The following is a 27,730-nucleotide window of genomic DNA, read 5'->3' as shown; positions in this document are numbered from 1 at the left end:
AGGGGGAGGGCAGACCCGGGCCCTGATCAAAGCGCGCAGCAGGAGTTGACAACGAAGGGCACACGAGGACAGCGCTGGGGGACGTGCCCCAAGTCGGCGCCGCCCCGGGCGCTCTCAGGTGCCTCTCGGCTCTGAAGGACGTCAGTCGTCTTCCCGGGCTTAGGTTATTTTATTTTTTTAAATGTATTTATTCCCTTTGCTTTTCCGAGGGGCTCCTCGGGGAGCGGGGAGCGGTTTGATCGACACTACAAAAGGAGCACGCAAGGGTAAATAAGGCTTTCTTGTGGAGTTTCATGCCAGCTGCCTTTCGGTTCCAGTCTATTTTCACCAGCTGTTTCCAGCACACCCTTTGCTACCGAAATCAGCTTTCGGGGAAGCAGCAGAGTGGCTGCCAGTGGAGGATTTTGCACGAGGAGTTTTGCTGCCACCCCCACCCCCCCGCCTCCCCTCCATCGCACCTTGAGAAGGCAGTCCGTGACGGTGCGATATAGCGGGACCCGAACGGCAGCGCAAACACTTGACGCGCCGATCACAACAAGTCCCAGAACCTGCCGCAGACACATTTCGCCGTGAGTGATACTGGCAGGGGTTCAAGGGAAACCGCAGCCGCCTGCCCGATGTGTGTTTGGGTTTTAATCGCTCACACTTCATTATACAAAATAAATACTTGATCGTTACGGTGTTTATTAACTCGCCTCGTTTGCGGCCTGCCCTGATTGGCGCAGATGCGGATGCGAGTCTGGTTTCGCCGGCGCCGGCAGCATCCTGTCTTCGGAGGGGTTCGGGTCCCTGCAACCCAAGCCTGGCCTGTATCCCCAAGGGGATGGTGTCTGGCTGCGGGAGCTGCCCACGAAGGCGCAACCCCAACGCCCTCTCCAACCCTAGCAGCATCTAGTGTCTGGGGCAGCGCGCAAGCTGCCGCAGAGGCCACGAGGCTCATTAAAGCATGGAGAGCCACCCCGGGCATGAAAGTTTCTGCATAAAATCGGCTTCTCATCACGAAGCGAGGGCATCCAGTACTTTGCGCTCGCTACTGTACATGTTATAATTTACTTTATAGCACCATCTGGTAGGGATGTCTCACTTAAGCTTTTTGTAGCCTCCTTTTATTGGAAGTTATTAAAGAATATCGCTGCATCTATTAATCATTTATTAATAAACGGGTTATAAATGGGCCCTTCGTTCCCCGCATCACCGTCTGCTCCTCATATGTGGCGAGTTAAGTGCCTTCGGTGTGCGCGTCTCTGGGAATGCGCATGGATGTCAGCTCAGGCTGCTCTCCGTTCCCCCGGAGCCCGTGGGGCTGGGTGCGTCATAGAAGCAGCCATCTCTGCGTGCGGGCAGTTTTTCATTGCTCTAGAGGGACCCTTCTTCTTTCCAAAGCTGGATCATGGCAGCGTTGACAGCTGTGAGCAGTGAAACTCTCTCTTTATCCCCACAAAGAAAACGGTGCGGAGAGTGGTAGCACCGGCTTCCTTGCGCCGCTGTAGCCCTGCTTCTCGGGGGTAAGGGTTGCACGCACGAGCCCCAGGCACGGACAGGGGTGCCCTGAGCTCAGCGCTGTCCAGGTGCAGAACAAAAAGTGGTCCCTCCTGCCAGGAGCTTGGTCTGTCAGCCGTGAGCCACGGAGACTGCCTTGGGGTGTGGAAGTGAGTGCTGAGTCCACGTTGCTCCACATCGTCTTCTGAGTACGTGCAAGCCAGAGCGGGTTGTCTTTGCCCCGTGTTGCTCTTGCTCCGGTTTGAGCAGCTTGTGGGGAAAGGATCCAACATCCGGTGGTTCCTCTTCTGTGGCCCGCGCGATCCGCAAAGGGTCAGTCAGCGGCTCGCAGACCGCAGCAAAAATGTGCTATTGCAACATGGGGGGAATAGTGCGTGGGCAATGCTTCACCGAGATATCAGCGGTGTCTGCCCTCACCCTGTCTGCATCATTGGGTTGGGGGCATGAGGTACCCACGCGAGGTCCTTCCTGCTGTGCTGGCCAGGTATCACCAGCACTATTGCAGGCCTGCGTCTGGCTGTAAATTCACCCCATAGCCAAGCCCGAGGTGGCAAGTAGGATTAAGGAAGTGGGGTTTTGCTGCGGAAAAGCACAGCTAGCATGAGCCCAGCATGTCTGCACCTTGGAGCAATGGCATGGGAGGGTTTGGCTGTTATTACCCGTGGGGCTGACGGTGCTAGCAGGCCCGCGCTAACTTAATCTAGCCAGCCGGGGTGACGAGGGCAGGGAAGACACAGCAGCGAGGCCTTCAGCGCGTGTTAGCAACCATAGTACGTAGCCAGCCTCCCTGAAAAGCACGTGCTCTGCTTACTAACGCACGCCTGAGCTCCCTCTGTTACCTCTGCGAGTTGGGTTAAGCTAGCACAGGTCGGTTAGCCCGTGCTGCTAGGACACCTTTGCCATAGCCGTGCCCAGAGGTGCATCGGCAGGCAAGCATGCAGGGCTGCACCTGCCTGTGCCGGGCCAAATTGCTTTTGTGGGCACGGACAAGCCTCTGATTTTGTGACAGAAGCAAAGCTTGCTCAGGAACGTGCGAGCGCCTAAGCGTCGCTCCCAATTAGTTTGCTGCAGCGAGCTTGCTGGGGAAGCGTATTCCCCTCCTGTGTCGGCTGGAGAAAGGCAATTGTCTTTTCACCCATGAATTGGTGGCTTCAGAGAGGCGATTTTATTTTGGGCTCGGGGAGAAGCTGGGGTGGGAGGAGCAGGTTGCCGGCGGATGGATTCTGTTTGATCGCATCTCGCAGCCCCGGCGCGAAGAAGATCCCTCTTTCCTTCCCTTCTCCCCAGCTCCGGCGTCTGCCCTCAGCATCTGTTCCCCGGTAATGCCTTTTGATGTGCATGGGGGGGAATGAAACATGGACCCAGAGCCTGTCATATTTACTTACGCTCCAAGGTCCCCGAGCACGCGCCTGCTCCTTTCAGCATGCCTGCAGCGGAGCCAGGGCTTAAAAGCTTCAAACTGGAATGGAGAGGGGCCGTCGAGCTGCAGTGATGAATAAATGATTAAAACCAGAGTCGTGCAGAGCACAAGCAGTTTGGGGTTATAACAAACATGAGCCAGAGCCACCGAGGGCCCAGGCGGCCTTTGAAGAGAGGAATGTTTCCCTTTCAACATCCTGCTGCGAGCACCCGGGTTTGAGCTAGCCGTCGGAGGCGCAGCCGCTAGGAGAGAAGCTGCCGTCTCTCGTTCCCGCTCGGGAAGGAGCTGTCGGTGACAGACCGGGGGGGCGACACGTGCGTGCCCCCCGCCGTGCTCCTTTGGGTGTCCCCACGCAACATCGAGCCGGCACGGAGGTGCCTCCAGACCGAGAGAGCAGCTCTCGGCCGTCCGAGCGAGCGCCAGTGGCTTTCCGGAGTCTGCAAGCACGCCCGCGTCCTCTCCTTGCGGGCGGCACGACGGGCCCTTTAGCGATCGATGCGGCAAACACAGACCCCGTCTCCGAGATCAGAAAGCAGGCGCGGGACCGATTTAATCTCGCATTAGCGAGATGGTTCCCGATGAAGAGGTTTATTCTCAAATTCAATAACGGCAGAGCGCAACACTGTCATTTGAGACTGGTTTAGAGACGAGGAGCAAGGGCTGGCTGCTATCTGGTGTTGCTTTTGAGTGGGAAGCCCGTGCTGGCGTTTGCCTTCTCTCAGCTCCGAGGCATTTTCATGTCTTGTTTTCTTTTTTCCGTCTACACATATTTTTAAAGCGCTTCCCCTGAGGAGCGTAGCACGGGCTTCGAGTGCAAGGTGGGAGGGGGGGCCCGGTGCCTTTTCCAGGCTGCTGCTTTCTCCTGGGGTTGCTGTTGCAGCCTGGGTCCCCCTGCCCCGATGGGTTTGTGCCTGTGCATTTCCCTCTTCCTTCCCAGTGCCGTCCCTGAGCTTGGGGTGGGGAGAGAAGAGGCCCCGTCTCCCAGTGTTAGATGCATCCTGCTATCTTAAGAATAATAACGCGGGTCTGTGTGTGCGCAAATTGTTCTGACTTGTTTTGAGGCAGTGAAGTGAGAGAGAGAGAGGGGGAGGGAAGAGCTCAGCAGAGGAGAAAGTAATGCAGGAGCTGCCAAGCACAGGACGGGGGGTGAGGGGCAGGCAGCGCCAGCGTCCCAGGTGACGGCGTGAAGGAGAAGCGCTCGTTCGCCCTCGATCAATGCACGTTTTCTCTCCCACCGCCGCACGGCACAGCTGAGTGTGCGGGAGGGGCGGCTCGCTGTGTCAGGAGCTGTTAGGGAATGCATTTGTCAGCGGCAGGGCACGAAGAAACCCCCAGGAGGGAAGGCAGGAGCATGCTGGCGGCACCGAGCAGGCCACGGGCGCTTCGCTGTGCCGGGAGTGGTTGTGTCTGCAGGCCGAGGGGTGCTTAGCTGTGGCGGAGAGGGCACAGTGGTAGGGGAGGCTGGCCAGGGTAAACCCTTATGCTACCTATCCATCGCTGCTGAATGCTCCCAGGTGTGTGGTCCAGCCAGTCCCAGCACCCTTGCTGTCACCCAGTCCCCGTTCCCCTCCACCAGGCCAGCCTCTGAAGGTCGGGACCGTTTGCATTGCACTGACACCATTGCATTGCATTGGTGCTGCTTTCCCAGGAGAAATGTGCCTCAAGGGAGCTCCAGGCCTGGCTTCTGCTGGGATCAGCCTTCCCTGGCCAAACCCTCTGCCCCCAAGGAATTGCAGCTGCATTTCAAAGCGGTGGCAGGTCCAGAGGACCTGGAGGAGCCCTGTGCCCCTGGGCTGTCAGCAGAGGGTAATTCCCAGAGCGGGGTCAGGTCTCATTTACAAGTCCAGCAATCCCCCCATTACGCACCAGTCCAGGAGCTTTTCCTTCAGCCTCTGGTTCAGGCATCTGCGTTGTAGTGGTCAGTAGGCTGTTTCCTCTCTGAAGGGGACCTGTGGGCACTGAAAAGCTGGTGGCTTTGCAGGGCTTGGCCCAGGGCTGCATCTGCTCAAGGAGACCATCTGCCACACCCAAATCACAAGCATGTTGTTTCTGGGTGTCATCTCACGCAGGCGGACTGCCAGAGAGACAGCTGTGCAATTCCCTGTTAAGGAAAGAGAGTCCGGGCTCATGCTGATAGATGGCGTTGGGGTCCAGAATTGCTTGAATAACTGGGCTGGGTCCAAGGTGGCAGGCTTGCTATGGGTGCATCTGTCTGAAGCATTGGGCAGCACTGTCCTACTAGCTGCACTGATGTGCTGATGCTGCTTATGGCAGATCCCACATGCCATGACTATAGGCAAGTCCTCCCCTCCATCGCCTTGGTGTCCCTGTGTGTCGTACTAATGAATGTGGCACAGGATCTAAAGGGTTTGGGAAGTGCAGGTTCATGAGCCCTCTCCTAAAGGCATCTGCGGAGGGCTAACGGCAGCGCTGTGGGCACGGAGGTCTGTTCTCTCTGGCCCCTTGTGTTTAGGTGGCTTTTCTTTCTCCCTTCAGGTTTGGGAGAAGTTCTTAAACCCCAAAGGTTCGCGGATCAGCGTCTTCATGGCCGTGCCCACCATTTACTCCAAGCTGATGGAGCACTACGACAGGCATTTCTCCCAGCCGCACATCCGGGACTTCGTGCGTGCCCTGTGCCAGGATAACTTCAGGTAGTTGCAAGATGATCTTGTGCGTGGCTGCCAAAGAGGTGCTGGGAGAGGTTTGCTGTGTGCATGCTTTTGCTTTTCAGCACTTCTGTCCAGAGCTGAAGGCAGAGCGTGCCAGGAGGGTAGGTTGGACATTAGGATGGCATGGGTATGCCCCTCACGTTTCCATGCTTGCTTCAATCCAGTGGCCAGCATTCTTGCAGTACAATAGTCACCCTCTGAAGCAAAGGCCCCCTGAGTTATCCCCTCCTGTGGTGTTCCCTTGCACAGGTTAATGGTCTCGGGGTCTGCAGCCCTGCCTGTGCCTGTCCTGGAGAAGTGGAAGAGCATCACAGGACACACGTTGCTGGAGAGATATGGGATGACTGAGATTGGAATGGCCCTGTCTAATCCCCTACACGGAGTCCGTGTCCCAGGTACAAATCTCCTCTCCCTAGAGGGGGAAATGGCTTTGAGGTTGCTTTGGTATTAAGCACTCTTTGCTCTTCTGATCACAGAGCACATTTGACTGCTTCCAAAGGTGCCACAATTCAGGACTGGGGTAGAGCAGCTGCCAGTTGGGACCAAGAGGGCAGCAGCAGAACTGAGCGGGGGAACTCGGGCCTAGGATAGCAGGGGATGCTGTGGGTCAGGTATGAGCAAAAGCAAGGGGGTAATGGGGAATTTGCAGAGCTGTGTGGGAAGAGCTGGCAGCATGCATTATCCCTCCATTTCATATCATAAATAAGTACCCGTGTCTACAGCCCAGCACTGACTTCTCTCGGCTGCAGTGAATGTTTGCACTGATGGGGACGCAGTCGCATGTATTTTGCTAACCATGTTAGGACTGTCCAGGGATACAGGTAAGTGCATTTACCCGGTACAGAAGGAAAAGGTAGAGCTAAGTCAGCTCCTCTTGGGATGCAGCATGGAGCAGTTATCAACTGGAGCCTGGGAAAGAGGGTCGGATCCTGCCTGCCTGCTGGGATTTTGCTTGAAGCAGACCCTCCTGGTTTTTCCTTTTGATCTCCTTGGACAGCTGCCAGGCCTGGTCAGGGTCTTTCTCTCCAGGAGGCTGGATCAGCCTCCTCTCCATGGCACTTTGTTGATCCCAAAGGCTCAGCGAGCTCCGGTACTGCAGCGCAATGATAGCAAGGAAGCTGGTATGGCTGTTCCTTAGTTTTCCTGCCTTTCCATATCCACCTTCTCGGTGAACCCTTACCCTATAGCAGTGCACTGGAAAGTGGGAGAATTGGCCCTGTGGGAGACAGGTGCAAAGGGCACTGCATCTCCAATGAGGGTTGAAGCATTAAACCTGGGAGCACTCCCTTAGCCTGCAAACTTTGCCTGCAGTGCCCTCCATAAGAAAGGCATCCCCCAACCCACCATCCCTTCTTGATGGCAGGGGGTGGAGGAGGCACACTGCATCGAGATGGCAGCACATGCTGTGCTGCGCGTGCGCTGGTCTGTGGAAGAATCTGGCCGCTGCTTCTGCGCCGGCGCAGCAAAGGGTCCGTCACAGGCCGGTTCTGGTTCTTCACTGCCTCCAGCGCAGCCCAGGATCTGCAGTGGAAACTGTCTTGGGTCCAGGGGCTCCACCTTGTGTCGAATCGTGGAGCTGAGCTGCTCCCCTGAGCCCACCACTAAAGATGCAGCCAGCTCTGGGATTTAGTCGAGTCCACCCCAGCAAGCGGAACAGGGTTGGGTGCTTGAAGCAAGAGGTCTGCTTGCCCTGCTTTTGAGGCAAGCCTTTTTGCTCCTTTGAAAACTTTTAGGCCCCTAATATCCCCCTCACTTCAAGAGACACGGCAGAGGATGTCAGCTTCGGAGCTGCTGCTGGAAGCAGTGTTGAGACCTCCTGCCCCCAGGTGTGGAGAGCACCTGGGTGCGGGGCAGTGCAGCGCCGGTGCGTCTGGCTGCGATCCCTGTCTGGGGTTGTTCTGACCTCGCCGCTCCGGTCTCATTTGCCCAGCTTTGGGGACCTGCTGTGCCTGCATGGACATTTAGAAAACAGGCCTGTGAGGAGCTGCCACGTTCATCAAACCAGGTCTTCCCCCTCCTCCCCCTTAGGCAGAGATGTGATGGAGCCGTCTGCGGTGGTGCCGCGTGGCCGGCTTTAGCAGTGCTTTCATGCCAAGGAAATATAGCTCAGATGACCTACTTCTGCCTGGCATCGGTGCCTAGCAAAGGTAACTAGCAGAGCCGGGCTGTCAGCAGCCAAACTTTGCTTCCCGGTGCGTTGTTTCCTCTCTGTTCCCTCCCAGCCTTTGTCCTCTTGTAGCTCGTCTTTGTAACTCTCCTTGATGTCTGTATTTCCCCGTACTTGAAAAGGAAACAGCCACACGAGGGTAAGGAAATAGCACATGCAACCCAGCGCCTCGGTTCGTCAGGAATGCAGCGCTCCATCTGCCGAGCAGGACAAGGCATCGAGGAGCCGCTCCAGAGCTCAGCTTCTCTGCTGTGGTTTCCCTGTGCTGGTGGCTCTCAATCATTTTAGACTCAAGGCGCCCCTCGGCAGACTCAAGACGCCCCTCCGTAACTTTTGGGAGCTGACCAGCACTCTGTTTCAGAGATTAACTTATTTATTAGAGTACCTACCTTTTTTGCAGAGGGGCCAGGCAGGGGAATAGCGAGTCAGGGACTTGGCCTGTGCTTATCTCCTCCCAGCTCACAGCACCCTTCAAAGTATTTCAAGGCAGGCTGGGTACCCCAATATCTTTGTTGAGAATCCCTGCCTTATGCAGTGTCCAGTCCTGGTCCCCATGCTAAAAGTCCTCTCTGAGACCCAATTACTACCACCTTGCCACATATCTTGATGCCCTCTCATGACAGGGTATCAAAACTTGCCCTGGGCTCCACAGGATGTGTGGGAGATGGAGCCTGTCCGAGCCCCAGCTCAGCATCTGCAAATTGATTGTTTTGGATTAGAACGAGTAGTGCAAATGGGTTTTGTTTTCCCTCGAGAGCATGCTTTCTTCCCCGGCCAGAGCTCGACCTGGTGTCTGGACAAGATCGAGCGTGCCCCCATAGCTCCACATGCACAGGGGAGCCTTTCTTACGAGGAGCCTGTGGGGTAGGGAGCAGCCTGGGACCTCGGGCAGACACGGACGGGGAGCGATGAGCCTTGCCTTCGTGTTTCGGAGAGCTGGCAGAATGCAAGAGAAGTTTCCCAGGGGACAGAGATGAAAAAGAAATGAGACTACGGGAAACATCAGAAGAGACAAGAGAGAATAATTAGCACAGCTGAAGGCAGGGAAGGCTCCAGGACTGACCAGCTGGCACTCCAGAAAACCGAGCTAGCGGACAAATTGGGAACAGGTAGAGCTGATCTGCCGTGGGGCAGGAGGATGGCCCGAGTGACCTCACCAAGCCCTTCCAGCCCAGTTTTCTGCACTTCAGTGCATATTCCTAGCAGAACAGCAGCCAGGGCCCGGAGAAGAGCTACTCATCGATCTCAAACACGGCTCCTCATCCAGAGGAGCCAAGGAGAGACGCTGGGGAACTGCAGAGCTGGCAGTCCAGCCTCCGGGTTGGAAATGCCTCTGGAGCCCCCGTCCAGGACGGACGAAGGGGATGGGCTGGTTAGAGATTTGCTCCAGGTCTACAAAGGGGTCTGCCGTGAGCAGACTTGATTCATTTATTTTGGGAAGTCCCAGGTGAGAAGCAGATGGGCGAAGCACAGGCAGCATTCACTGGCGCTTTGAAAAGGCCTTTTGATCCGAGCTCCCAGGCTGCCATCCATTGCTGGGGGTGAAGCAGCCAGCGGGTCCGTGCTGTCACGGGCTGGCGCAGCAGCGAGGGCCTGGGGGTGCCGGAGGAAGGGAAGTAAAGCAGGACTGGATGGGGCTCGCACCTGTCCATGATATGCAGCAGAAAGGGCGAATCTATAGAGGAGAGGCAGGACAACCGGCCTGCCCTGAAAAGGAGAGACTCAGTGGCACATAATCCTCTGGCTTATGCTCCGTGGGCTTGAAAGGGAAAGGTTGTTCTGGCATCGCACAAAGGGCTACAGGCCTCCCCTGCTTCGAGAATGTGATGCTGGAAGGTGCCAGGGCAGAGGAAGTGGATGGGGTTGTAATAGCTCTTCTTCTCCTGACGAGCCGGTATGGTGACCCCCAGCACAGCTCTGCAGCGGGGGCAGGAGTGCCAGCATCAGGCAAGGTGTTGGCAACCCTTGGCACTTTACCGCGGTGTCCAGGGGTGCACTGGACTTGCAAGAGCTCAAGCCACAAGTGCAGCAAAGGGAGGCCATAAAGGAAAGAAATCTTTTTCAGCCTGGGCTTTTGGCTCAGAGAGCGGCTAATGTTTATTCTCCCGGGTGCAGCCCAAATGCTGTGTGTTAGCCCACTGGCAAACAGGTGTAAAGAGCTAGCCTTCCCCCTGCCCTGCTTGCTCAGGCACCCGCGCATCAGCAAGCCCGATGCCCGTTGGATTGCACAACAGACTCCTCTTTGAGCAAAAGCCAAAGGTGTCTTTTATCTGCAATTTCACAAGCTCCTGCCTCAGAGCTCATGACTCTCTCACAGCTCGAAGGACACCCTTCTCCCCCCAGCACGGCCGCCCCTTCTCTGTCACCGTTGCTGGAGTGGGTCGAGAGCTGTAAAAGCTGCTCTCTTGGGCAGCCAGGGCCTGCCACCCACCAACTCCCTGCTGCGCAGGTTTTGTGTCTCCCCAAAGGGGAGAGGGGAGCCTCCCTCCCAGAAAGGAGCAAAGATGAAAAATTGCAAAGATAAATGTTTGCTTGTATATGGTTAAAACCCTGTTTAAAATGCCTCTGTTTTCACCAGCTCTCATTCTAATCCCCCCGGTGCTGTTAGTGTGAAGGGAGATGAATAATTCATGGACAGCGAATGCCTCGCTGGACCTAATCACCACTTTAATTGGAGGTTTAGATCAGAGGCGGCTAATAGCTCCTACAGCAGGGACTCCATGTATTGTTGACAGTGAGATCGGGAGCGCCTTATCATTGGCCTGTTTCAATTCTCCCAGGACACCACCACACATCACAGCATCAAGGTCCCCAGATACCGAAGGACATAGACCGCAAGGCCAATTAAATTTATCTGGGAAGAGCTGACAACTTTTTTAAGCAGAGGAGAACCAGTGAAAGAATAATAGTGTCACTCCGCCTGGCTGCAGCCTGGGTGATGCTGGCAGGGCTGACACGGTGGGCATGTCGCCAGCGTTTCTGAGCACTTGGGAACGGGGAAGGTGAAGGGACAGCGGTTCCTCCCCAGTCCTAGCCTTGAATTCTGCCCGCTTACAGCCCTGCAGCGACGCAGCCCCGTGGCCCTGGACGCCGGCTCACCTCTCCGCTGTCAGAGTCGGCGTGCTCTTTTATTTTAAAATGTCACCCGGGCCCGGGAAGCTCCGGTCGTTGTCTTTGCACAGAGATTTAATTATATTGTCGCGCTCGCAGAGCTATAATTAACGTTGTCAGCATCTTTCCAGCGTTTATGGACCTCTGGTTCCAAAGGTTTGTCATTTTTGCTTAAAAACAAAAAGATGCTTTAGGGAGAGGGTCTGATAAACCCCTTCCCAGTGGGAGGTGGAAGTAGCAGGGCTGTTTTTACCACGTGAATTTGATGTAGTAAGTAAATGGATGGAGTTGTGGGTTTTTTTTCTAGTTCATTATGATCTGAAACCTCCCCCTGTCCCCGTAATTAAATCATTGCCGTACTTGATGAAACCCCATTTGAAGACAGGGCGGGGAGCCCATGCTGTGATCGAGTCACGCGCACACGCGACTGCGTACCAGGAAGAGCAGCGATCCTTTGTTTGCTTTTTCTGACCTGAATCAGGGCGATGGGGATCAGCGTTCAGGTTGCAAAGGAGCAAAGAGAGGTGGGACCCTTCTCTAGGGAGAAGTGGAGATCTCCAGGGCAAACCCCCATCAAGATTTGGGTGTTGTGTGACATGTAGGGGGGTGAAGGCAATGTTTTCACAAGCACCAAGTGATGTAGGGTCTCTGATCCATTCTTTAAAGGCCTGGGTGAGGTTTAGGGTTTGGGGGACCAGGATGACCTGTTCGGTGACCTGGTCTGACCTCACACCATTGTGGGTCATCCCGTTACCCCTGAACTGAGCTCAGTGCCTTAGGTTTGGCTAAAGCCTCTTCCAGAAAGATATCTCACCTTAAGATGAAGATACCAGGTGACGGGGAATCCACCACGTCCCTTGGGAGTTCGGTCCAGTGTTAAATCACCCTCTTGTTTAAAAATGTAGGTCTCGTTTCCAATTTAATATGCCCACTGTCCAGGCAGCGTCCCTTGCTACACCTTTTTCTTTGAGCACTTAAGTGTTTTTTCCTTGTGAAGAGGAGCTAAAAAGGACCTGAGATATAGGCTCCTAAATTACAGGGGAAAGGGGTGTTGAAAATACCACCCCACGTACGCAAGGCAGTGCTCTGTGGTGGGTGGGCATGTTTAACTCTCGAAATATTCCTTGGGTTTTCCATCACTTGTGACACTGACCTCAAGTTCCCCCACAACTCACCCGAAAAAGCCTTATAGTTGCATCTGAAGTACATGCACATCTATAGGCAATTCCAGTGCAAAATGGGGGTGGGGGGGGCAGAGGTATTGTGGTGGGGAGAATGAAATAAATGCAGTCTGCGACCAGGTGAGATGGAAGAGTTTTGCTTAGCACCCCTCATTGAGGAGAGACCTTAGTGCCGCAGGAAACGTTGGAGCTGAACTTCCACGCCCAGCAGGAAGCCGCCGCGCAGCTGCCACCTGGTTTGCTGTTTGTTTCGTGCTGGATCTGCTCCTTGGTGGGGTTGTTTTTCTAGCCATAAAGTCCCACTCCCTCGTAGTTCATCTGCTCTCCGCGGATCCTGCAGGGAAGGCGTACATCTGGGGTATGGCAGCAGATCCTTTTCCTTGGCAACTGGCCCGTGTGGCCAAATGCCAGGCTGGGGTGTCTCAGATGAGAAGCCGTGGCAGGTTTGCATAGGAGAGGGCTAGCAAGGAGGAAGAAAGTCCCTTGGGATTCAAGGCAAAAAACAAAGGGAGGAAGAAAAAGACCCTCCGTGTGGGATGGGCCTCTATCTCACCCCATATTTTTGCTGCAGGACACGAGTCCCATTTTAGTAGACAGCACTTGGACAGTACTGTTACACTGCTGAGCATGGCTGGAGATAGATGCTCCCCGAGGGGGCTCGCTTTCATCGGCCTCGTGGGTGGCTGGGCCTGGGTTCAGCGTTAGGCGCAGAGATGCAGTGTCCCAGTGCGGGGACAGCCTTTTACCAAACCCTCCAGGCATCCAGAAGCAAATGCCTGCGACCTTGGCTTGCCGTGCTTTGCAAGGGGCCCACTGGCAAACAACCCAGCTCATCCGTGGGGGGTTCCTGGGCCGGCGCACCCCCTTTTTCGCTCACGGCGAAGGTCGTCGATTAGACTCCTGCTGTCGGCACGTGTGGGAAGCTCCGGGTTGCTGGCCCATCTTGCCGCTTATAGCAGGCAGTTGTTCCTGATGCCGTGTCAGTTTTTCCCCTGCTTTGAAAACCGAAACCTGTAACATAACGATGCGTTTTGATCTCCGCTTTTCTCCCGCCGTTTTTTATAGGCGGTGCATTGATGTCATAGGAAACTGAGCTAACCCCTGGCTGTTCTTACGCCGTTAAGCCTCTGCCTGCTCTGGCGAGCCGGTGCGGCACCAAAGGCATGAGTTGCTCTCACGCCGGGGCCTTCTGGGATTTTTCTTTTTAAGCACTGCTCCATTCCTGAGCGGTGAGGCCATGCTGACACCGGCTCTGGCAGTGACCCCAGGGACCGGCTCGGATACGGAGAAGCGTTTGCTATTCTAGGCATTTCCAGCACAGAATCACATAAGGCTAGAAGGGCTCTTTGGGGGCCAACCCCTTGCAAGAAGGCAGACCGTGCTCGTCCTGCATGAACCCCACAGCATAACCAGGGTACCAGTTACCAGCCGGAACGGAGGTTCCCCCCACCCCGGTGTCTGTGCCGCGGCGGGTCAGTGCAGCCGGGGTGGACAGACCCCTTTTTCAGCCTTTCCCATGCTGCAGCTGCTGCTTGTCATGCCCCCAAAGTCCCCACGGCCTGTTGCTGCCGGTGAGGGAATCCGGGGCTCCCGGGGTGAGGGAAGTGGCAGTAAATGGGACATTAACCCAACAGGCTTGCAAAACACTGCCTTGGGGCAAAGGACTTACTGACTACATCCTGTCCAAGGCTTAGTCAACTTCCTCTTGAAAGTCTCCAGTGAAAGGGGGTCCCACCACTTCCCTGGACAGTGTTTTCTACTGCCTCACTGCTGCAGAGTTTTCCCCAGATCTAATGCAAATCCACTTTGCTTTTGCAACGGCAGGTAGCTTCTGCCCGCACGTGCACGAGGCATGTGTGATCGGAGCCCCCCGGCAGGTCAAGCGTCCGAGGCCGGGGAGCAGTCCTCACCGTGATGTCCCTGAATCGTTTCTTTTGTGTTATCTGACCACCTCATGCCCTTGCTTCCTCTCCCGCCAGGCTCCGTGGGGACCCCGCTGCCAGGGGTGGAGGTGCGCATTGCCGCCGAGACCTCGAGAAAGGAAGGCCCGGCGTATGTTGTCCACGCGCAGGGAGACGAGCACGGCACCCAGGTAGCGTGCAGCCGGGCTGTCTGTCCCGTGGCTTCCAAATGGGGTGGGGGGAAAGGCATTTCTGCTTCCCCAGAGCCCGGAAAAGAAGCTCATTCCCCGTGACTCCGTGATAGCGATTGGGCTCTTCTTTTTCCTGGGCATTGTGCTATCTTTTAGCGCAGCCCAGGGGTCAGATCCGGCCTGCACAACCCTGTGAACTCTGCCTTTGGGTCTCCGACTACACCCATCCCCTGCTTGTGGCGTGCCTCGGACCGGATCACGTGCCACGTGCAGTGTGCGCTGGCCTTGGCCCCGCATGTGACACGCAGCACACGGGGCCGGTCCAGGGTGTGTGTTGAATGCAGCATCCGCAGCCAGATCAGCCTCAGGCCCCGGATTCAGTCTGATGACTTTGATACCCCTAATTTATTACATTGCATGGCACTTTTAGGCCTCCATGGTTCTCCAAGGCACTCAGGAGAAGAGACAGCAAACCCCAGGGAGGGCTTGAGTGGGTGGAAAAATAACCTATTGCAGCTGTTGGCACCACCGTGGGATACAACAGGGCTGAGCGGTGCCCGGCTTTGACGGAGGTAAGTTCCCATCTAGCCAGAGATGGCTCCTGTGATAGGCAGCAGGTTCAAAGGAGACTGTCTCTCCAGGCTGGAGCTGAAACTGAAGCCCAAGCAGCTGGGGGAGCCCAGCAGGGAAGCGCTGCTGTGCGAGAGGTCTGGGGAGGCCAGGACTGGAACATGAGGTGGGACGTGGCAAGCTCTTGCTGCACCTCCATGCAGTATGCCGGCCTCCAGCCCACGCTGCCACACTTGTTCACGTGGGCAGAAACCCACTGCGTTCACTCACACCATAGGAAAGCAAGCTACGTTGCATGCCTGGTGCTGAGTTGCAACGTGAAGTCTAACCCGTCTCGGCGGTCCTGTAGTGCCGTTCACCCAGAAGGAACACGGTGCCCTTTACAGACAGGTCTAAACTACGAAAGCGCTTGCAAGGCAGCCGTGTCTGGGAGGAGCCGTGCTTCCAGGGCTGGGATGGGAACAGAGCACGTGCTGTGCTGTGGGCTTGTGCTGGTTTTGTAAAACGCCAGTTTTATTTCAAAGCGGGGAACCCGGGCCTCGTTAGCTGGCGGTCATTCACTCCAGCCTGAGCTGGCAGCTGTCTTTTGCTCTTTCTTGTTGCCCCCAGCGGGCAATAGACGTGCCCCTGGCCAGCGTTCCCTCCCAGTTCCCCACCGCTGGGTGCCTCCCTTGCTCTGCCCTGCAAACTAAATTCAGCCCCTCGGGCAGGCTCAGCTTTGCACAGCAGAGTCTCACCTTTGCTGGCTACACGCCCTAGCACCGGGCTTGGCCCTGAGCCTCTGGCTGATGGCTGACTCGAGGCCGACTTGCCATCGAAACCTCCCTCGGGCTTCGCTGCGTGTTCTGGTGCGTTTTGCAAGACGCCTGACTCGGAGCATACGGGGAGGCCGCACGCTTCACCTCTGGGTATTGTCTTGATAATTCCCTGCGTGCGAGCCCAAACAGCTGGCGCCGTCTCGCCCATGCTGCCCCTTTTCCCGGCCTCTAAACCGATTATTTCCACGGCTCAGCGGGAAGTTTCTGGGGCCGAATCTAGGTCAGCCGAGGAAGGGAACCATCCCATCTGCTTCGCTGGAGCGGGGATTTCCCAGCCCCGCCGCCCGTTGCTGGCAGGGCAGGGCAGCACGTGCACCCCGGCAGTCGGCCCCGAACCCAGGCAGAGCCGCAAAGGCTGCCGCCAGGAGAGAGATGCTTGCATGACCCGAAGGCTGCCAGCCGGAGCAGCCCGGCTTTGCATTCGGCGGCCGTGCCATCCGCCAGGTGCGGGTCACCTGACGCTCTCGGAGGCGCTTGCCGCGCACCTGTTCTGCTGGAGGTGGCAGCGGTGTTGGCAGAGGGTTAGCAATAGGATTTAACTGCTCCGTGCCCGTGGCTGGGAGCCGTGACAGAAGCCTGTTCCTGGCCTGGCCAGCCAGGATCCCCAGCTCTACGCATGCTTTGGGGGTTTCATAATCGATAGCCGTGTGTTTCAGTGAAACAGGCTTCACATAGAAAAGACCTTGCAGCCCTGACCCTCATCTCACCGTGGCCTTCCGAGGGAAACGTGCTTGGCTTGGCTTACAGGCAGTGCCGGGAGGGTTTGCAACTGCTCCGCATCTCTTCAGATGTAAACCTATGCTCCGGGACTCCTGGGTCCCCCACTGGTTTTGCCTACTGACCTGTGCAAGACTCATCCTCCATGCCTCTGTATGTGAAAGCTGTGGGGAGTGAGAAGTTTTTGCTGAGGACTGAGCCTTAGTTAATGTTTGTCCAGGGCTTTGCAGATTCTCAGACCACAACCAGGCAGGAAAGGATGTCAGGGAAGGGCTAAAAATAAAGAGCTGCAGGCAGGCAAGGGTTAAACACCCAAATGCCCAATGCAGAAAAAGAGGTTGGTTCCCATCTTCCTTGGTTTGCTTAAGCCTAGGCACCTGGCTAGAGACACCACTCAGCTTCCACCGGCTCCAGGCGCTTCCCCAGGGTTTGATGTTGAGAGTGGGGAGAAATGACCAAATAACGCAGTGCGGGGGAAGACCCCGGGGCCTCCAGAACGTGCTGTTGGCTTTCAGGACACGGGCTGCACCGCTCCCGCGGAAAGCACAGCACACGCCTGCAACAGCACCGGGATAACTGCAGAGCAGCCGCGGCAGTGCGATCTGGCCTCGAGTCTGGGCACGCGTCGAAGGGCGGGTAACCCGCATAGGCATGGCGTCACGCGGCGTTCAGCCTGCCAGGGGTTGGTGAGGGAGGCATCAGCAGGGCGGGAAGCGACTCCCTATGGGCCGTGGGACCACACTAATGAGCTAGGCTGGAAATGGCCTCGTGAGGCTCCCCTGATCCTCCTGCTACTTGCGGCACGTTGTCAGGGCAGGCAGCAAGGCATTGGCGCTTCAGCCAGGAGCCTTGTGGCCTCGCTGCCTTGCCTGAGCAGAGGGAAGAGGCTGCGGTAGCCAAGCAAATCATCCGCTGAGCTGTGCAGCGCGCTACGAGGTCGTTGCCCTCGTCCTGCTGGTGCTGACCCAGCTTTCATCCTTGCCCCATCTGCACGAGGCGTTCCCCGGGCCGTTCGGTGCCAGCCGGCCTATTTCCCGGTGGGTGCCCGGGGGATCGTTTTGTTCATCTTTGCGACGTGGTATCCCCTGCAGAAGGGAGAGGTCAAGCAGCACCTTTGCAAAGCTCGTTTCTGGCACACCCGGGAGAGCGACCATCTCCTTAGCTCAGAGTTTGCTCCATCTCTCGCCCCTCCGTGAGTGCTGGAATCCACTCCTACCTACGCCGGGTCCTGGGAGCTTCGTAGCCTCAGCTCTTTACCTCCCAGTCCTCCTAGCTCTGCGGGGGATGAAGTCCGTTTGGGGGAGGGAAAGGGCAGTACGTGGGGATTGACGTTTGCCCGCTCTTGAGTCACTTCTCATCCGGTGTGCCCTGCATGTCGGTGGACACTGTCCGCCTGGACCAGCTCCTAGCTTCTCCACCGCTTTGGGACTGAAGCTGTTCCCAGCACCTTGCACCCGCTGTCCCCAGAGGCTGCGGAGGAGCCAGAGCTGCAAGATGGGTTTTGTTTCTCTCCGTATCCGGTTCCAAACAATCACGGACGACCTCCTCGACCTGGCAGCTGGAGGGCTCGAGGAGGTACGTCCATGCCTGGGGAAAGGCCAGATGTTCCCTTCCAGCCTGTGATGCCGGGGGCTGCTTCACTTCCACCCTTCTAGGTAATTCATCCTCCTGCGGCCCTGCTGCCCAGCGCACACGGGTATGTTCTGGCTCCTTCTGCCCTCCTGGTTTCCTCTGGCATCTTCGCTTCCTCTCCGTAGCAGCCACGCCACCACGCTCAGCTCTTACAAAGCAGCTGCTGCCGCTCAGCTGAGAAGTGGTTGCATTTCAGTGCCTGACCCGTGGGCATCCCCTGCATTAGTGTGCTAGGCAGCTGGCGGGGCGGGGTGTGCATGTGGGCATGAATGCTTGCAAAGTGCTTGGAGGTCCCATGCCATGTTTCTTGGAAGGTCTCGGTCGCTGTTTCCAGGATGACGGCAGCTCTGGGGCCTCTTGCTGCAGCTAGTCCAGGGCAGACCCCAGTGGGTGAATGCAGGTCTGGTGATGCGGCTGATCCCACTTGGGAAGCCAGTGCAGTGCTCCACGGTCTGCCGGGGGGAGACAAGGCACATGGCAGGGGATAGCACTCCCTGACTCACCTCCAAGCTTTCTCTCTCAACTCAGCAGCTTTCAAGCCACTTTCCCCTGCTTTTGCGGCTCTGACCCACGTCACCCTCGCTGGCATTCGGGCACGGGGGCATGTACTGCATATACAAACGGGTTATTTCCCCCTACCCTTCCTCTTCCTCGTGTTGATTATTTCAGTTTGCTTTGTTCAGTTTGATGCATATTTCATACACCGTAACTTCCCAGCTGGCATCGGCTGTAAACCCTGTGAGCTTAGCGGGCATTGTCTCTCTGGGCTCTTATTTATGTATTGGCATGCACGTGTATGTGCACGTGCGCGGCAGTGCAGAGGTTTTTTTTTCCCCTCCCTCTTCTCCCAAACGTAATCGCTTACATGGTAGCCCAGCCCCCAGCCCTGACAATGGGGGTCTGTCCATAAATAAATGGCTTCACAGCCGTACATAAGGCGCCGCGCTAGCGAGGGCTTTTACAGTGCCACGGCTGCATGGGTGCGAGGGGCTGGTGGCGGCTGCCTGGGGCTTTGTCCTCCGCACCAATATAGATATATATATTTTTGGGGTTGTAATTATCTCACCGTTTATCCGTATGCAGGCCGTCGCCCTGGACCGGAAACAGCGCTGCCGCGACCCTCCCTCCCCACCGCCACCCGTGTCCGCAGGCTCCTCCTCTCCCTGGCTCCCCCGCATGTCTCTGCCATCTGTTAGTCGCGTGCTGCCTGCACCTACACGCAGGCCTGGCAGAGGGGCCGCGGGGTTGCAGACACGCGTGGGAGGACACGGCCCCTGGGTGGGGTGCGTGGTCTGCATTGCATAGCGTTGCAATGGGATCAGGGCAATCTCAGACCCTTGCAGAGCCTGGGGAGAACCCCCTAGGGCATCTCAGAGGCTTGAAGGCACATCTGGGAATGGCCCCGGGTTGCAAGACAAGGAGGGTCGACGAGAGGTGCGGCCCTTAGACGTGACCCCCCATCGCCTCTGCCCAGAGTGCGGTGAATCCTCGAGAGCCAGCCAACCTCGGCCATGCTCCCAGTCATCGCCTTTTCGACACCACGCGCGTCCTCTCCCGCGTGCTCGGGCTGTCTCCTGAAGAAAGCCGTTCCTCCCCATGCTTGCTGCTTCCTTCCTGCGTCTTGGCTGACGCAGCTCATAGTTTCATAGCCCCAGTCTTTTCCAGACGATGCTAAAAATGAACGTTGGCTCTTTGTACCATAAGACACAGGGCAGTTGCTGTCCCCTGTGGGGAGAATATACTGTCAGGCCACGCATTTTACTATCCTAAATCCCGGCTGCGCTGTAACGCTTCCTGGCTGTACTGGGACGCATTTAGACATATGTGCAGCACTTTCTTTTTTTATTAAGCATTCAGCTTGCCGGGAAGGTGGAGAATGTGTTTCTCCTTCTCGAGGGAGGTCTGTGTTCTGGGGAGGCGTCTTCTAGGGAGGAGGGGGTGTTTCGCCGGCAGGCATCAGCCTTTCCCGTGAATGGGTTGGGGTGGCAGGGGGGTAGCAGCCTCTTCCTGCATAGATGGAAGTCTCCTGCTGCGGGTCGACAGCAGAAGCCTGTTTCCTGTGCGGGGGTGATGCCGTGTGTGGGTGGAAAGAGGGGAAGCCTCCTTCCGTGGGAGGTAATTATACGGATGAAGGCAGCTTTGCAGGGCTCGTTGTGCTGAAGGAGAGGCCACACATGGTCTCCAGGAGAGGAAACCCAGCATCCGCTGCCCGGCTGCGGGGGGTGGGGGTGGCCGCAGAACCTCTCCGTAGCCCCGCTATGAGGAAAGGATAGCTGGGGAAAGCTGCAAGGACCGTGCTCCTCAACTTGGGTTTGCTGCTGCGTTATCCCTCCAGCTGGATCTTCCCATGATCTTTTGGATCGCGAGAGCCCCTAGCATCCCTGCTTGGCCTTTATTCGTTTGCTGAAAGACGCTCGCTGTTCGTCTTGCTCTGCTTGTCTATGTCGTATCAAGCAAGACGTCCCCAGATCTTGGCATGCAGAAGAGTAGACTGAGGGTGAGGCGTGCAAGGATCTGCTCCCGCTTCAGCTGGTTGACGGGGGAGCCGGGCCGCTAAGAGGGGTCAGGACTTGGCATTGATCTTCTGCAGAGAAATGTTCCAGTTGCATGCACCCCCATACCTGCCCCCTGTTCAGGCAGGGCCCATCTGCCAAAAAGGTCCTTCTTTCCGGTGGCCAGATCCATCTTCTCTCAAGCCTGGAGCTCTCTGTTGGGATTGCCCTGCTGCGCTGGAGGTGGGAAGAAGTCCCCTGAGCGTGCCCTGGCTGGCCCGGGCATCCCTGTCCCATCGCAGCTGGGAGCAACTGGTGTCACTTGTCTCCACGTGACGGGCAAGCAGCAGGCTCTTTCCAGCAGGATCCTCTTCTGTTTCAGATCCAAGTCCTGCACGCTTGCTCCTAGTTTTAGCAAAGTTGTTTTAGATCGAAGAACAGGACAGACTTCTTCCCTGGCAGGAAGCAGATGCTGGAGAAGCTGTGGACTCTCCATCACTGGAAGGGGTCAAGGAGAGCGTGGACAGCCACCGGTCGGGGATGATCTAGGCGTAGTGATGCCTGTGTTTTCCTGTGCTGGGCTTTGCAGGTTGCCCCCTGCCCTTCTTTCTGCTTCAGGTGTCAGGCGGGTTTTAAGCCTTTCCCAGAGTCATTGGGTCTTGCCTGCTGCCCAGGCTGGGGATGGGGACTGGGCTGTGCCAGTGTTTCCACTGGACTTAAAGCCAGAGGGTCCTGGCTAGAGGGTCTTGCCCCTCTGCTCGGGATCAGACTGACACCCTATTTGGGGCCAGGAAGGAATTTTTCTCCATGGACAGATTTGATATGGGGGGGTGTTACCTTCCTTTGCAATGGGGGGGGCGCAGCCTCTACCTGGGATCTCTCGAATGCATATTAACCTTCACAGAAGCAGGCCGTTAGCTGCCACGGTCCCCCTACTTCCCTGTGGCAGGCTGGGGTGTGATGGGACTTGCCCAGGACTTCATTGCTGCAACACCGCATGCAGGTGTGATGTCTGGTGTTGTGTCAGGGTTGACAGGAGTTTTACAAAGAGTTTGAGCAATGGGTTTATCTGGGCTGTTTTGCACGGAGCGGATCCTGCCTCAGGCAGGGGTTGGACTAGATGTGACCTCTGGAGCTCCCTTCCAGCCCCCTTCTCTCCAATTTGAGCATGCCTGGCCATTCCCTGGATCTCTAGCAGCACCTCGCACAGAGGTCCTCATTAATTATAATAAAATTTGCATTGTGGCAGTGCCAAGGGGCCCAAGGTCCAGGGCACAGCACTGCAGGAACCCGCTCTGTGCCCCAGAACACAGGGGCGTCTAGCTGATTTGGGCCTGTGGGCTGGATCCAGACCACAGGGCTTTTCATGAGCTAGAAGACCCACCTCCAGCAGCGGAGCCCCTGCTTGTCAGCTGCTACCGCTTGTACCCCCTCTTTTCCCCCCGCCGCAGATTTTAGTTGCCAGCAGCCACCAAATACCCCAGTTCGTTGACAGACCAGGTGGTGGATAGCCCTCGTCTCCTGCACACGGCAGAGAGAGTGGTGCCAGCAGGCAAGGGAGCACAGGGAAAGTGCGCAGTGTTGGTCTGCACAGTGAGTACTCATCCTAGCACTCTGGGCTCTCCTTTCTCGGCTTGCACAGGGCTGATCCTGCCTCCGGCGGGGGGTCGGGTTGGATGACCTCGGGAGGTCCCTTCCAGCCTGACTTCTGCGATTCTCCCAGCCGCAGCTTGTGAGTGAGGCCGGTAGAAAGCAAACAGGGTGGGACGTTAATTGAATCTCCTGCCTGCCCCAGCACACAAAAGCAAAGCTGGCAGTGCGAGTGCACTCCAGGAATATCTCCCTAATGAACAGAGCGCGGGCAGTAGGAAGACGTGCTGACATCTCACCTTGGTTATTACCTCCCGAAGCCTCCAAACAAGGCAGACAAGAGCTGTGGGGTGTGGAGCAGCTGGCATTTCGGGGTGGACGTTACTCTTGTTTACGGTATTAATAGATATCAAGAAGTTCTGTGCCTGGGAAATAATTGCAACGAAAGATTGACCTTTCTCACACTGGGGTGGTTGTCTGTGGTTCTGGACTTAATCAGTCCAATGACTTTTAAAGATCTGTAGCACCTAAAATCTCTGCTTCTCTTTCTCTCTCGCATGTGTGCGCACACACACACATATATACACATGTGTGTGTGTGTATACATATGTGTCGTATATATATATAGTACAGACATATGTGTATTATATGTGTATAACAGATATCCAATATATACATACACACCTATGTTACACACATGTGTACATCTATGTATACACACAGATGTATTTATATACACATGTGTAACAGATAAAATACACACACATCACACATATTCACATACATACATCTATATGTGTATATGCATGTGTATACCTACATATGTGTGTTTAACATAAAATACACACATATATTACTCACATGTATGTGTATATATATACACACACATATAGACACATATTTATATATGCATGTATTTTATGTACATGTGTGTGTAATATAGAAAATACACATGGACACACACACAGATCTCCTTTTGCTTCTCAGATGTGTAACAGCTTTTGTTCCAAGTGCGGGTTGGTTCCTGGGAATAACATCCAAAGCCCCATCTTTCTGCTTCCCCTTTTGCTTTTAAATTTATAACCTTCCAGCGTGAGAAGGAAACTGATTGCGTTATTCCTAGCCCTTTTATGAAAAGTTAACATTGCAAAAACAGATGTGAGATGTGGCCTTGTAGAGTACGGTCTGGGCTCTGGCGTTTTTGTTTCCCCCACCCCCTTGCTCTGTGTTATGTCCCTGGGGATCAGAAATCTGCCTTCTTTCAACATGAGGAAAATTGTAGTGTGTCAAAATGGTGAAATGGCCTGCTGCGGGACATGGAGCTCCTAGGGATGATGATGCTCGCACAAAAACACGGAGCTTAGTGGGAGCAGTTTGGCCTGGGAGGCAGGGAACGTGCTTGCAAGCCTTGTACCACTAAGGACATAGGCTCAGGTCTGGCCCAAGTAGGTCGAGATTACAGGTACTGTCTGCTGGTGACTGGGGCTTGCTATGAAATGAGGTGATACTCTCAATCTGCTTCCTAGAGGCTAGGTTCGCATGTCTTGAAATCACCGCTGCCATTCAGGCCCCAAGAGATGAGGCCAGGGATCCAGTGAGCTTGGTGTCTGTGTCCCCTTCCAGGAGAGGTGCCTTTCCTGGGGTTCAGAGCTCATAGGGCTGTCCTGCCCTTTTTGTGGGCACAAAACTCCTTTTCAGAAATCCAGGTGATAAATGCGGGGGATAAAATAAAGCTTGAGTTGTGGAGGAGATGCTGGGAATGGAGACCCGTCCTGGCTGCCTGCTTACGAGAGAGGTCCTTACCATGGACCAGTTCTGCAGCAAAGCTGGGATGAGGCTGTTAGATGGTGATGGTGTGTTATGTGCTGTACCGGTGATGCTCTGCCCATCAGCTCCTGGTCGGGGGATCTTGAACGATGGAGGTGCATTGCCTTTTTGTGTCCAGCGATGCTGCAAGCTGTGGAGAGGAGGGGAGGCATGAAGCATAGATCCTGCCCGCTGCTGAGCTCTGTGGTCGGCGGGGCGAGGGGAAGGGAGGCGACAGGGGAGAAGTCATTTCAATAAAGCACAGCATCGTAAAGTCGTGCCCCGTGGACACACGCCGCTCTGGCATCGAGCCATGTGTGCAGCAGTGGCCACTAAAAGAGGAGCAGCCGCTGGCTACTCTGCCTATGCTAGCGAGGGCTGTGATGGCTCCTCGGGGTGAGATCGCAGCCCAAATACAGTCCTCTCCTGCAGCAGCATATGGCTAATGGCTCCTCTTTGTGATACAGCGCGTCGAGGCTGCTGCGTGGCCAGTTCTGAAGAGCCATGCGGTGTGCGAGGCAGCGGGGTGAGCACTTTGGCTCTCTCAGGATTTGGGTTTGTTTGTTTTTTTACTGTTTAAAGTATTTTTCTACCTTTTCACATTTTTTTTAAAAAGCCCTGATTTGTGGGAGGAGTAATGCAATTGCTCATTTACTTGTATAAGTGTCATCACCCCCCACAATGGTTCTCCCCCTGTTAGATGCTGCAAAGGCAGGGGGTTGTCAGGATTTTGATCCCAGTAGTCACTTCTTTACAAATATAATGTGATGACCCCCCCCAGCATTTTACTTCTGTGCAGGAGCATCTGAACAGCAAACACTTCTGCAGTCACGGAAGGGTTTTCCTGCTTTAAATGGGATGGGTTTCATGCTGGAAGGAATTTGCCCCTGCGGTGTCTGAGCTGGCATCTGAAGGGCTCCAATCTGCACGAGTGGGTGTTCGATTCATGCCATTCGAGTTCGGTCGTTGTTCAGTAGCACCCTGATGCTCCTTACAGTGTGGTTGGAGAGGAAATTGTCTGTAATTGCCTCTTATCAAGGGAGACGTGGGGTATTTTTTGTAAAAGAGGACAGCTGAGCGTTGTTTCAGTGCATTGCACTGGCCAGAGCGCAGCTCCGGTGTCTCCGGGTGGGGAAAGCTCTCCCTTGCAGGGCACGCGTCCATGCTCTGTTGTTCACGAGGTGCGTCAGCTTGAACGACGGCGCTGTCCTGATGTCCTTATCCATAAGTGAAACACGCTCACGTTAGGCGTGAGCATGGAAACCTTCCTTATCAGTGCATGAGAAGCCGGGATCTGGGGTTAGGGATCACAGGATGGCTTACGCAGGGGTTCATTGCTGCAATGTGCTTGCCAGCTGTGCCCCACCAGAGCTGTCCCCGCAAGCTTGTGCTGTGCTGGGCATGAATATGGTCTGGACTGGAGACCAGGGTGACTGGCACTGGTACAGGAAGCCTGCGGTACCCGAGGATACGGGGGGTCCCATGGGTGTGAAGGGAGGCAGCTGTGGAAGAAGCATGAGGTGTAGTGAGGGAGACAAGGGGGAGCAGAATTGCTGTTGCCACGCTGAGCCCCGAAAACATTTTATATCCAAACTGTGAAGCACCTCAACTTTGCAAGTGGATAGTGAGGAGAGGTGGTTAGCTGTGTCAGCCTGAAGCCAAGCAAAAGGCAGGGTGGAGATGTGCCTTACAGCTTATGCAAGCTTTCATGAGCAACCAAATCATGGTTTTCCCTGCATCCCCCTGGAGAGAGTGCCCTCTTCTCCTTCCAGCACCACTGAGGCCTCCCATTTTAACCCAGTACAACTGCTGTCCTCCTTACATGTAGACGGGAGTTGCAGAAGGCATCCGGTCGTGGACTTGCAGGAGGCATCTGGGAGAAAGCCATGCTTTCAAGAGCCTCATAAGATCTCCTGCGTCTTCTCTTCCAAGAGAGGATCTTCTGGTCTGCAGCCAACCGTCTTACACCTTCGGATAAAGGGCCTGGACTTTAGGAAGGGAGAGCGGGTGATGCCCCCTGAGCCCCATGGAAGCAAAGTTCAGCTTTTGCTCCTGGCTGGAGCATCCTTCTTGTCTGGGGACGTGGTGCCTCCGATGGAAGGGCCCAATTCCATTAAGGCCCACGACTGACTTCCCGGCTCGCGACGGGGAGAGGCAGCAGGTCTCTGTGACCGCAGCAAAACCAGTGGTGGCTTTGAACCAGCCCGAGGGCTACCTGCCTAACAGGAGTTCCCAGCTATTTACAAGTCGCTGCTGCTTCCTGCTAATAAAGAGGTACAAAGGAAGCATTGCAAATATGCGTTTTATAATCACCGGGATTTATCCCTTCAGAGGATTTATTACAGCCTTTTATTTTCATGCGTGGAAAATGGAATCTTATCTCGTGCGCCGGCTGGGCCGGCTCAACTTGCTGAATCCATGTTCCAGCAGAAAGCAATCAAACACCCACCTTCCCCGGGCACGCAATGTCTGCTCATTACCGCGGCTTGAATGCATTAAAGCAGGGGAAACGTGCATTAAAAACGCGGCACTTGGAGAATAGGATATCGGTGCAATTAGCAATCTGATGCTTTCAACAGCTGCTTGTAACTTAGATCTGGTGTATCAACAAAGGATCCCTTGGAGATTTGACAGAGGGAGGAGCGGGAGAGCTGCACAGCGCTGCAGCGCGAGCCTCGTGCTGGAAACATGTAGCGCTGTGCTAGCCTGGTGTGCGCCTACATTTGGGAGAGCATCAGAGGCTGTAGCAGAGATGTGCCTCGAACCCTGAATTTTAATTTATGCTGCCTTCAAGCACCACGAGCTGCTGGCGCTGAAGTGGTTTGCATGCGCTTTGGACGCCAGGGAGCAGTGCCAGTGACATCCGGAGTTCAGCAAGCAAAATCCTATTAAGATAACGTCACGGCCTTTCTGTTTTACTGTTTGCAAGCCAGCCATAACATCATTACATTACACGACGGGGAGGTGCCTGCTGCCAGGGAGCTCTGCTCTAGATAAGATGTGGGTTGAGCCGGTGCCAGAATTGGAGCTGATATGACAAGAAATTTGGAGCCCGTTCAAAGCTCGATTCACACAAGGCACAGGCGAGGGCAGGTGAATCCTGCCCTGGATTGCTCACCGGGCCTTGGAGGGCATGGCGAGAGGTCTGCGCAGGCCTTTTATGACTGTCGATAAAAGGAACATGGAAATTCGGGATCGTTTTACGGTAGACTAAGCGTTGCTGGAGTTTTGAAGTCAAAGAAATGCTCTGTTGGCAGGATAGGTGCTGTGTTGTTTAATGGTTGGAGCCTAGGACAGGGAGTGGAAGATGTCCTCCTCTGGGCAGCATCACTGAGTCGCTTATGGGAGGAAAATGGAGTGATAAAAAGAGACTTTGTCATCGACCTGCCCATGACATCTGCCATAGCCCTGGCCAAGCCCCACCAGCTGGACACTCACTGGGCACGTCTACACGTGCATAACCGAAAATTAAAAACTCGGCAGTACAGGTGTGCGTCTACACGTGTGCACCTGTACTGCACAGTAGCTATGGCGACTTACACTGACTTGGGAGTAAATTTGCCACCTAGTCAGTTTGCAGGTAGCAAATTTACTCCCAAGTAGTTACTGCGCAGTAAGGCACAGGTAGACACCGTACTGTGCAGTAACACTGTGTGTGCACTCCGACTTAGGAATAATTTTACTCCCAGGTCAGAGCACACACAGTGTTACTGCTCAGTAGCACCTACACGTGTAGATGCCGGTCTAATAACCGCTTACTGTGCAGTGACTTACTGCACAGTAAATGCACATGTAGACATGCCCACTTGGTTGTTGTGTTGGGGCCCATGGTCTGCTCAGACTCCAACAGTGCACCTCCCCTTGCCTTCTCTGCCTGTTACCCCCTCGTGATATGGGAGCTCATGGCCTGGCTGTCCCAGGCCCCTCAGACCAATACCAAACCCCTCCCGCCACCTCCCCCAGAG

The 27,730-nt window shown here is 55.4% G+C and overlaps 1 protein-coding gene across 1 annotated transcript in view; it reads left to right on the top strand.

The window, feature by feature from the left end:
- The window catches only part of ACSF3 (acyl-CoA synthetase family member 3), a 68,156-nt gene that overhangs the window by 5,387 nt on the left and 35,039 nt on the right, over window positions 1–27,730 (top strand). Inside the window, exons 3-5 of the mRNA XM_090062678.1 lie at window positions 5,417–5,571; window positions 5,839–5,984; window positions 14,028–14,140. Of these exons, the coding sequence (XP_089918804.1) occupies window positions 5,417–5,571; window positions 5,839–5,984; window positions 14,028–14,140 (414 nt within the window). The remainder of the gene's footprint in view (window positions 1–5,416; window positions 5,572–5,838; window positions 5,985–14,027; window positions 14,141–27,730) is intronic.

The sequence above is a fragment of the Crocodylus siamensis genome, chromosome 9 (genome assembly GCF_052110815.1).
Source record: "Crocodylus siamensis isolate JL-2025a chromosome 9, ASM5211081v1, whole genome shotgun sequence".
NCBI classification, from domain to species: domain Eukaryota; kingdom Metazoa; phylum Chordata; order Crocodylia; family Crocodylidae; genus Crocodylus; species Crocodylus siamensis.
Note: the sequence above shows the minus strand (reverse complement) of the source record. Positions and strands in the feature narration are given on the sequence as shown.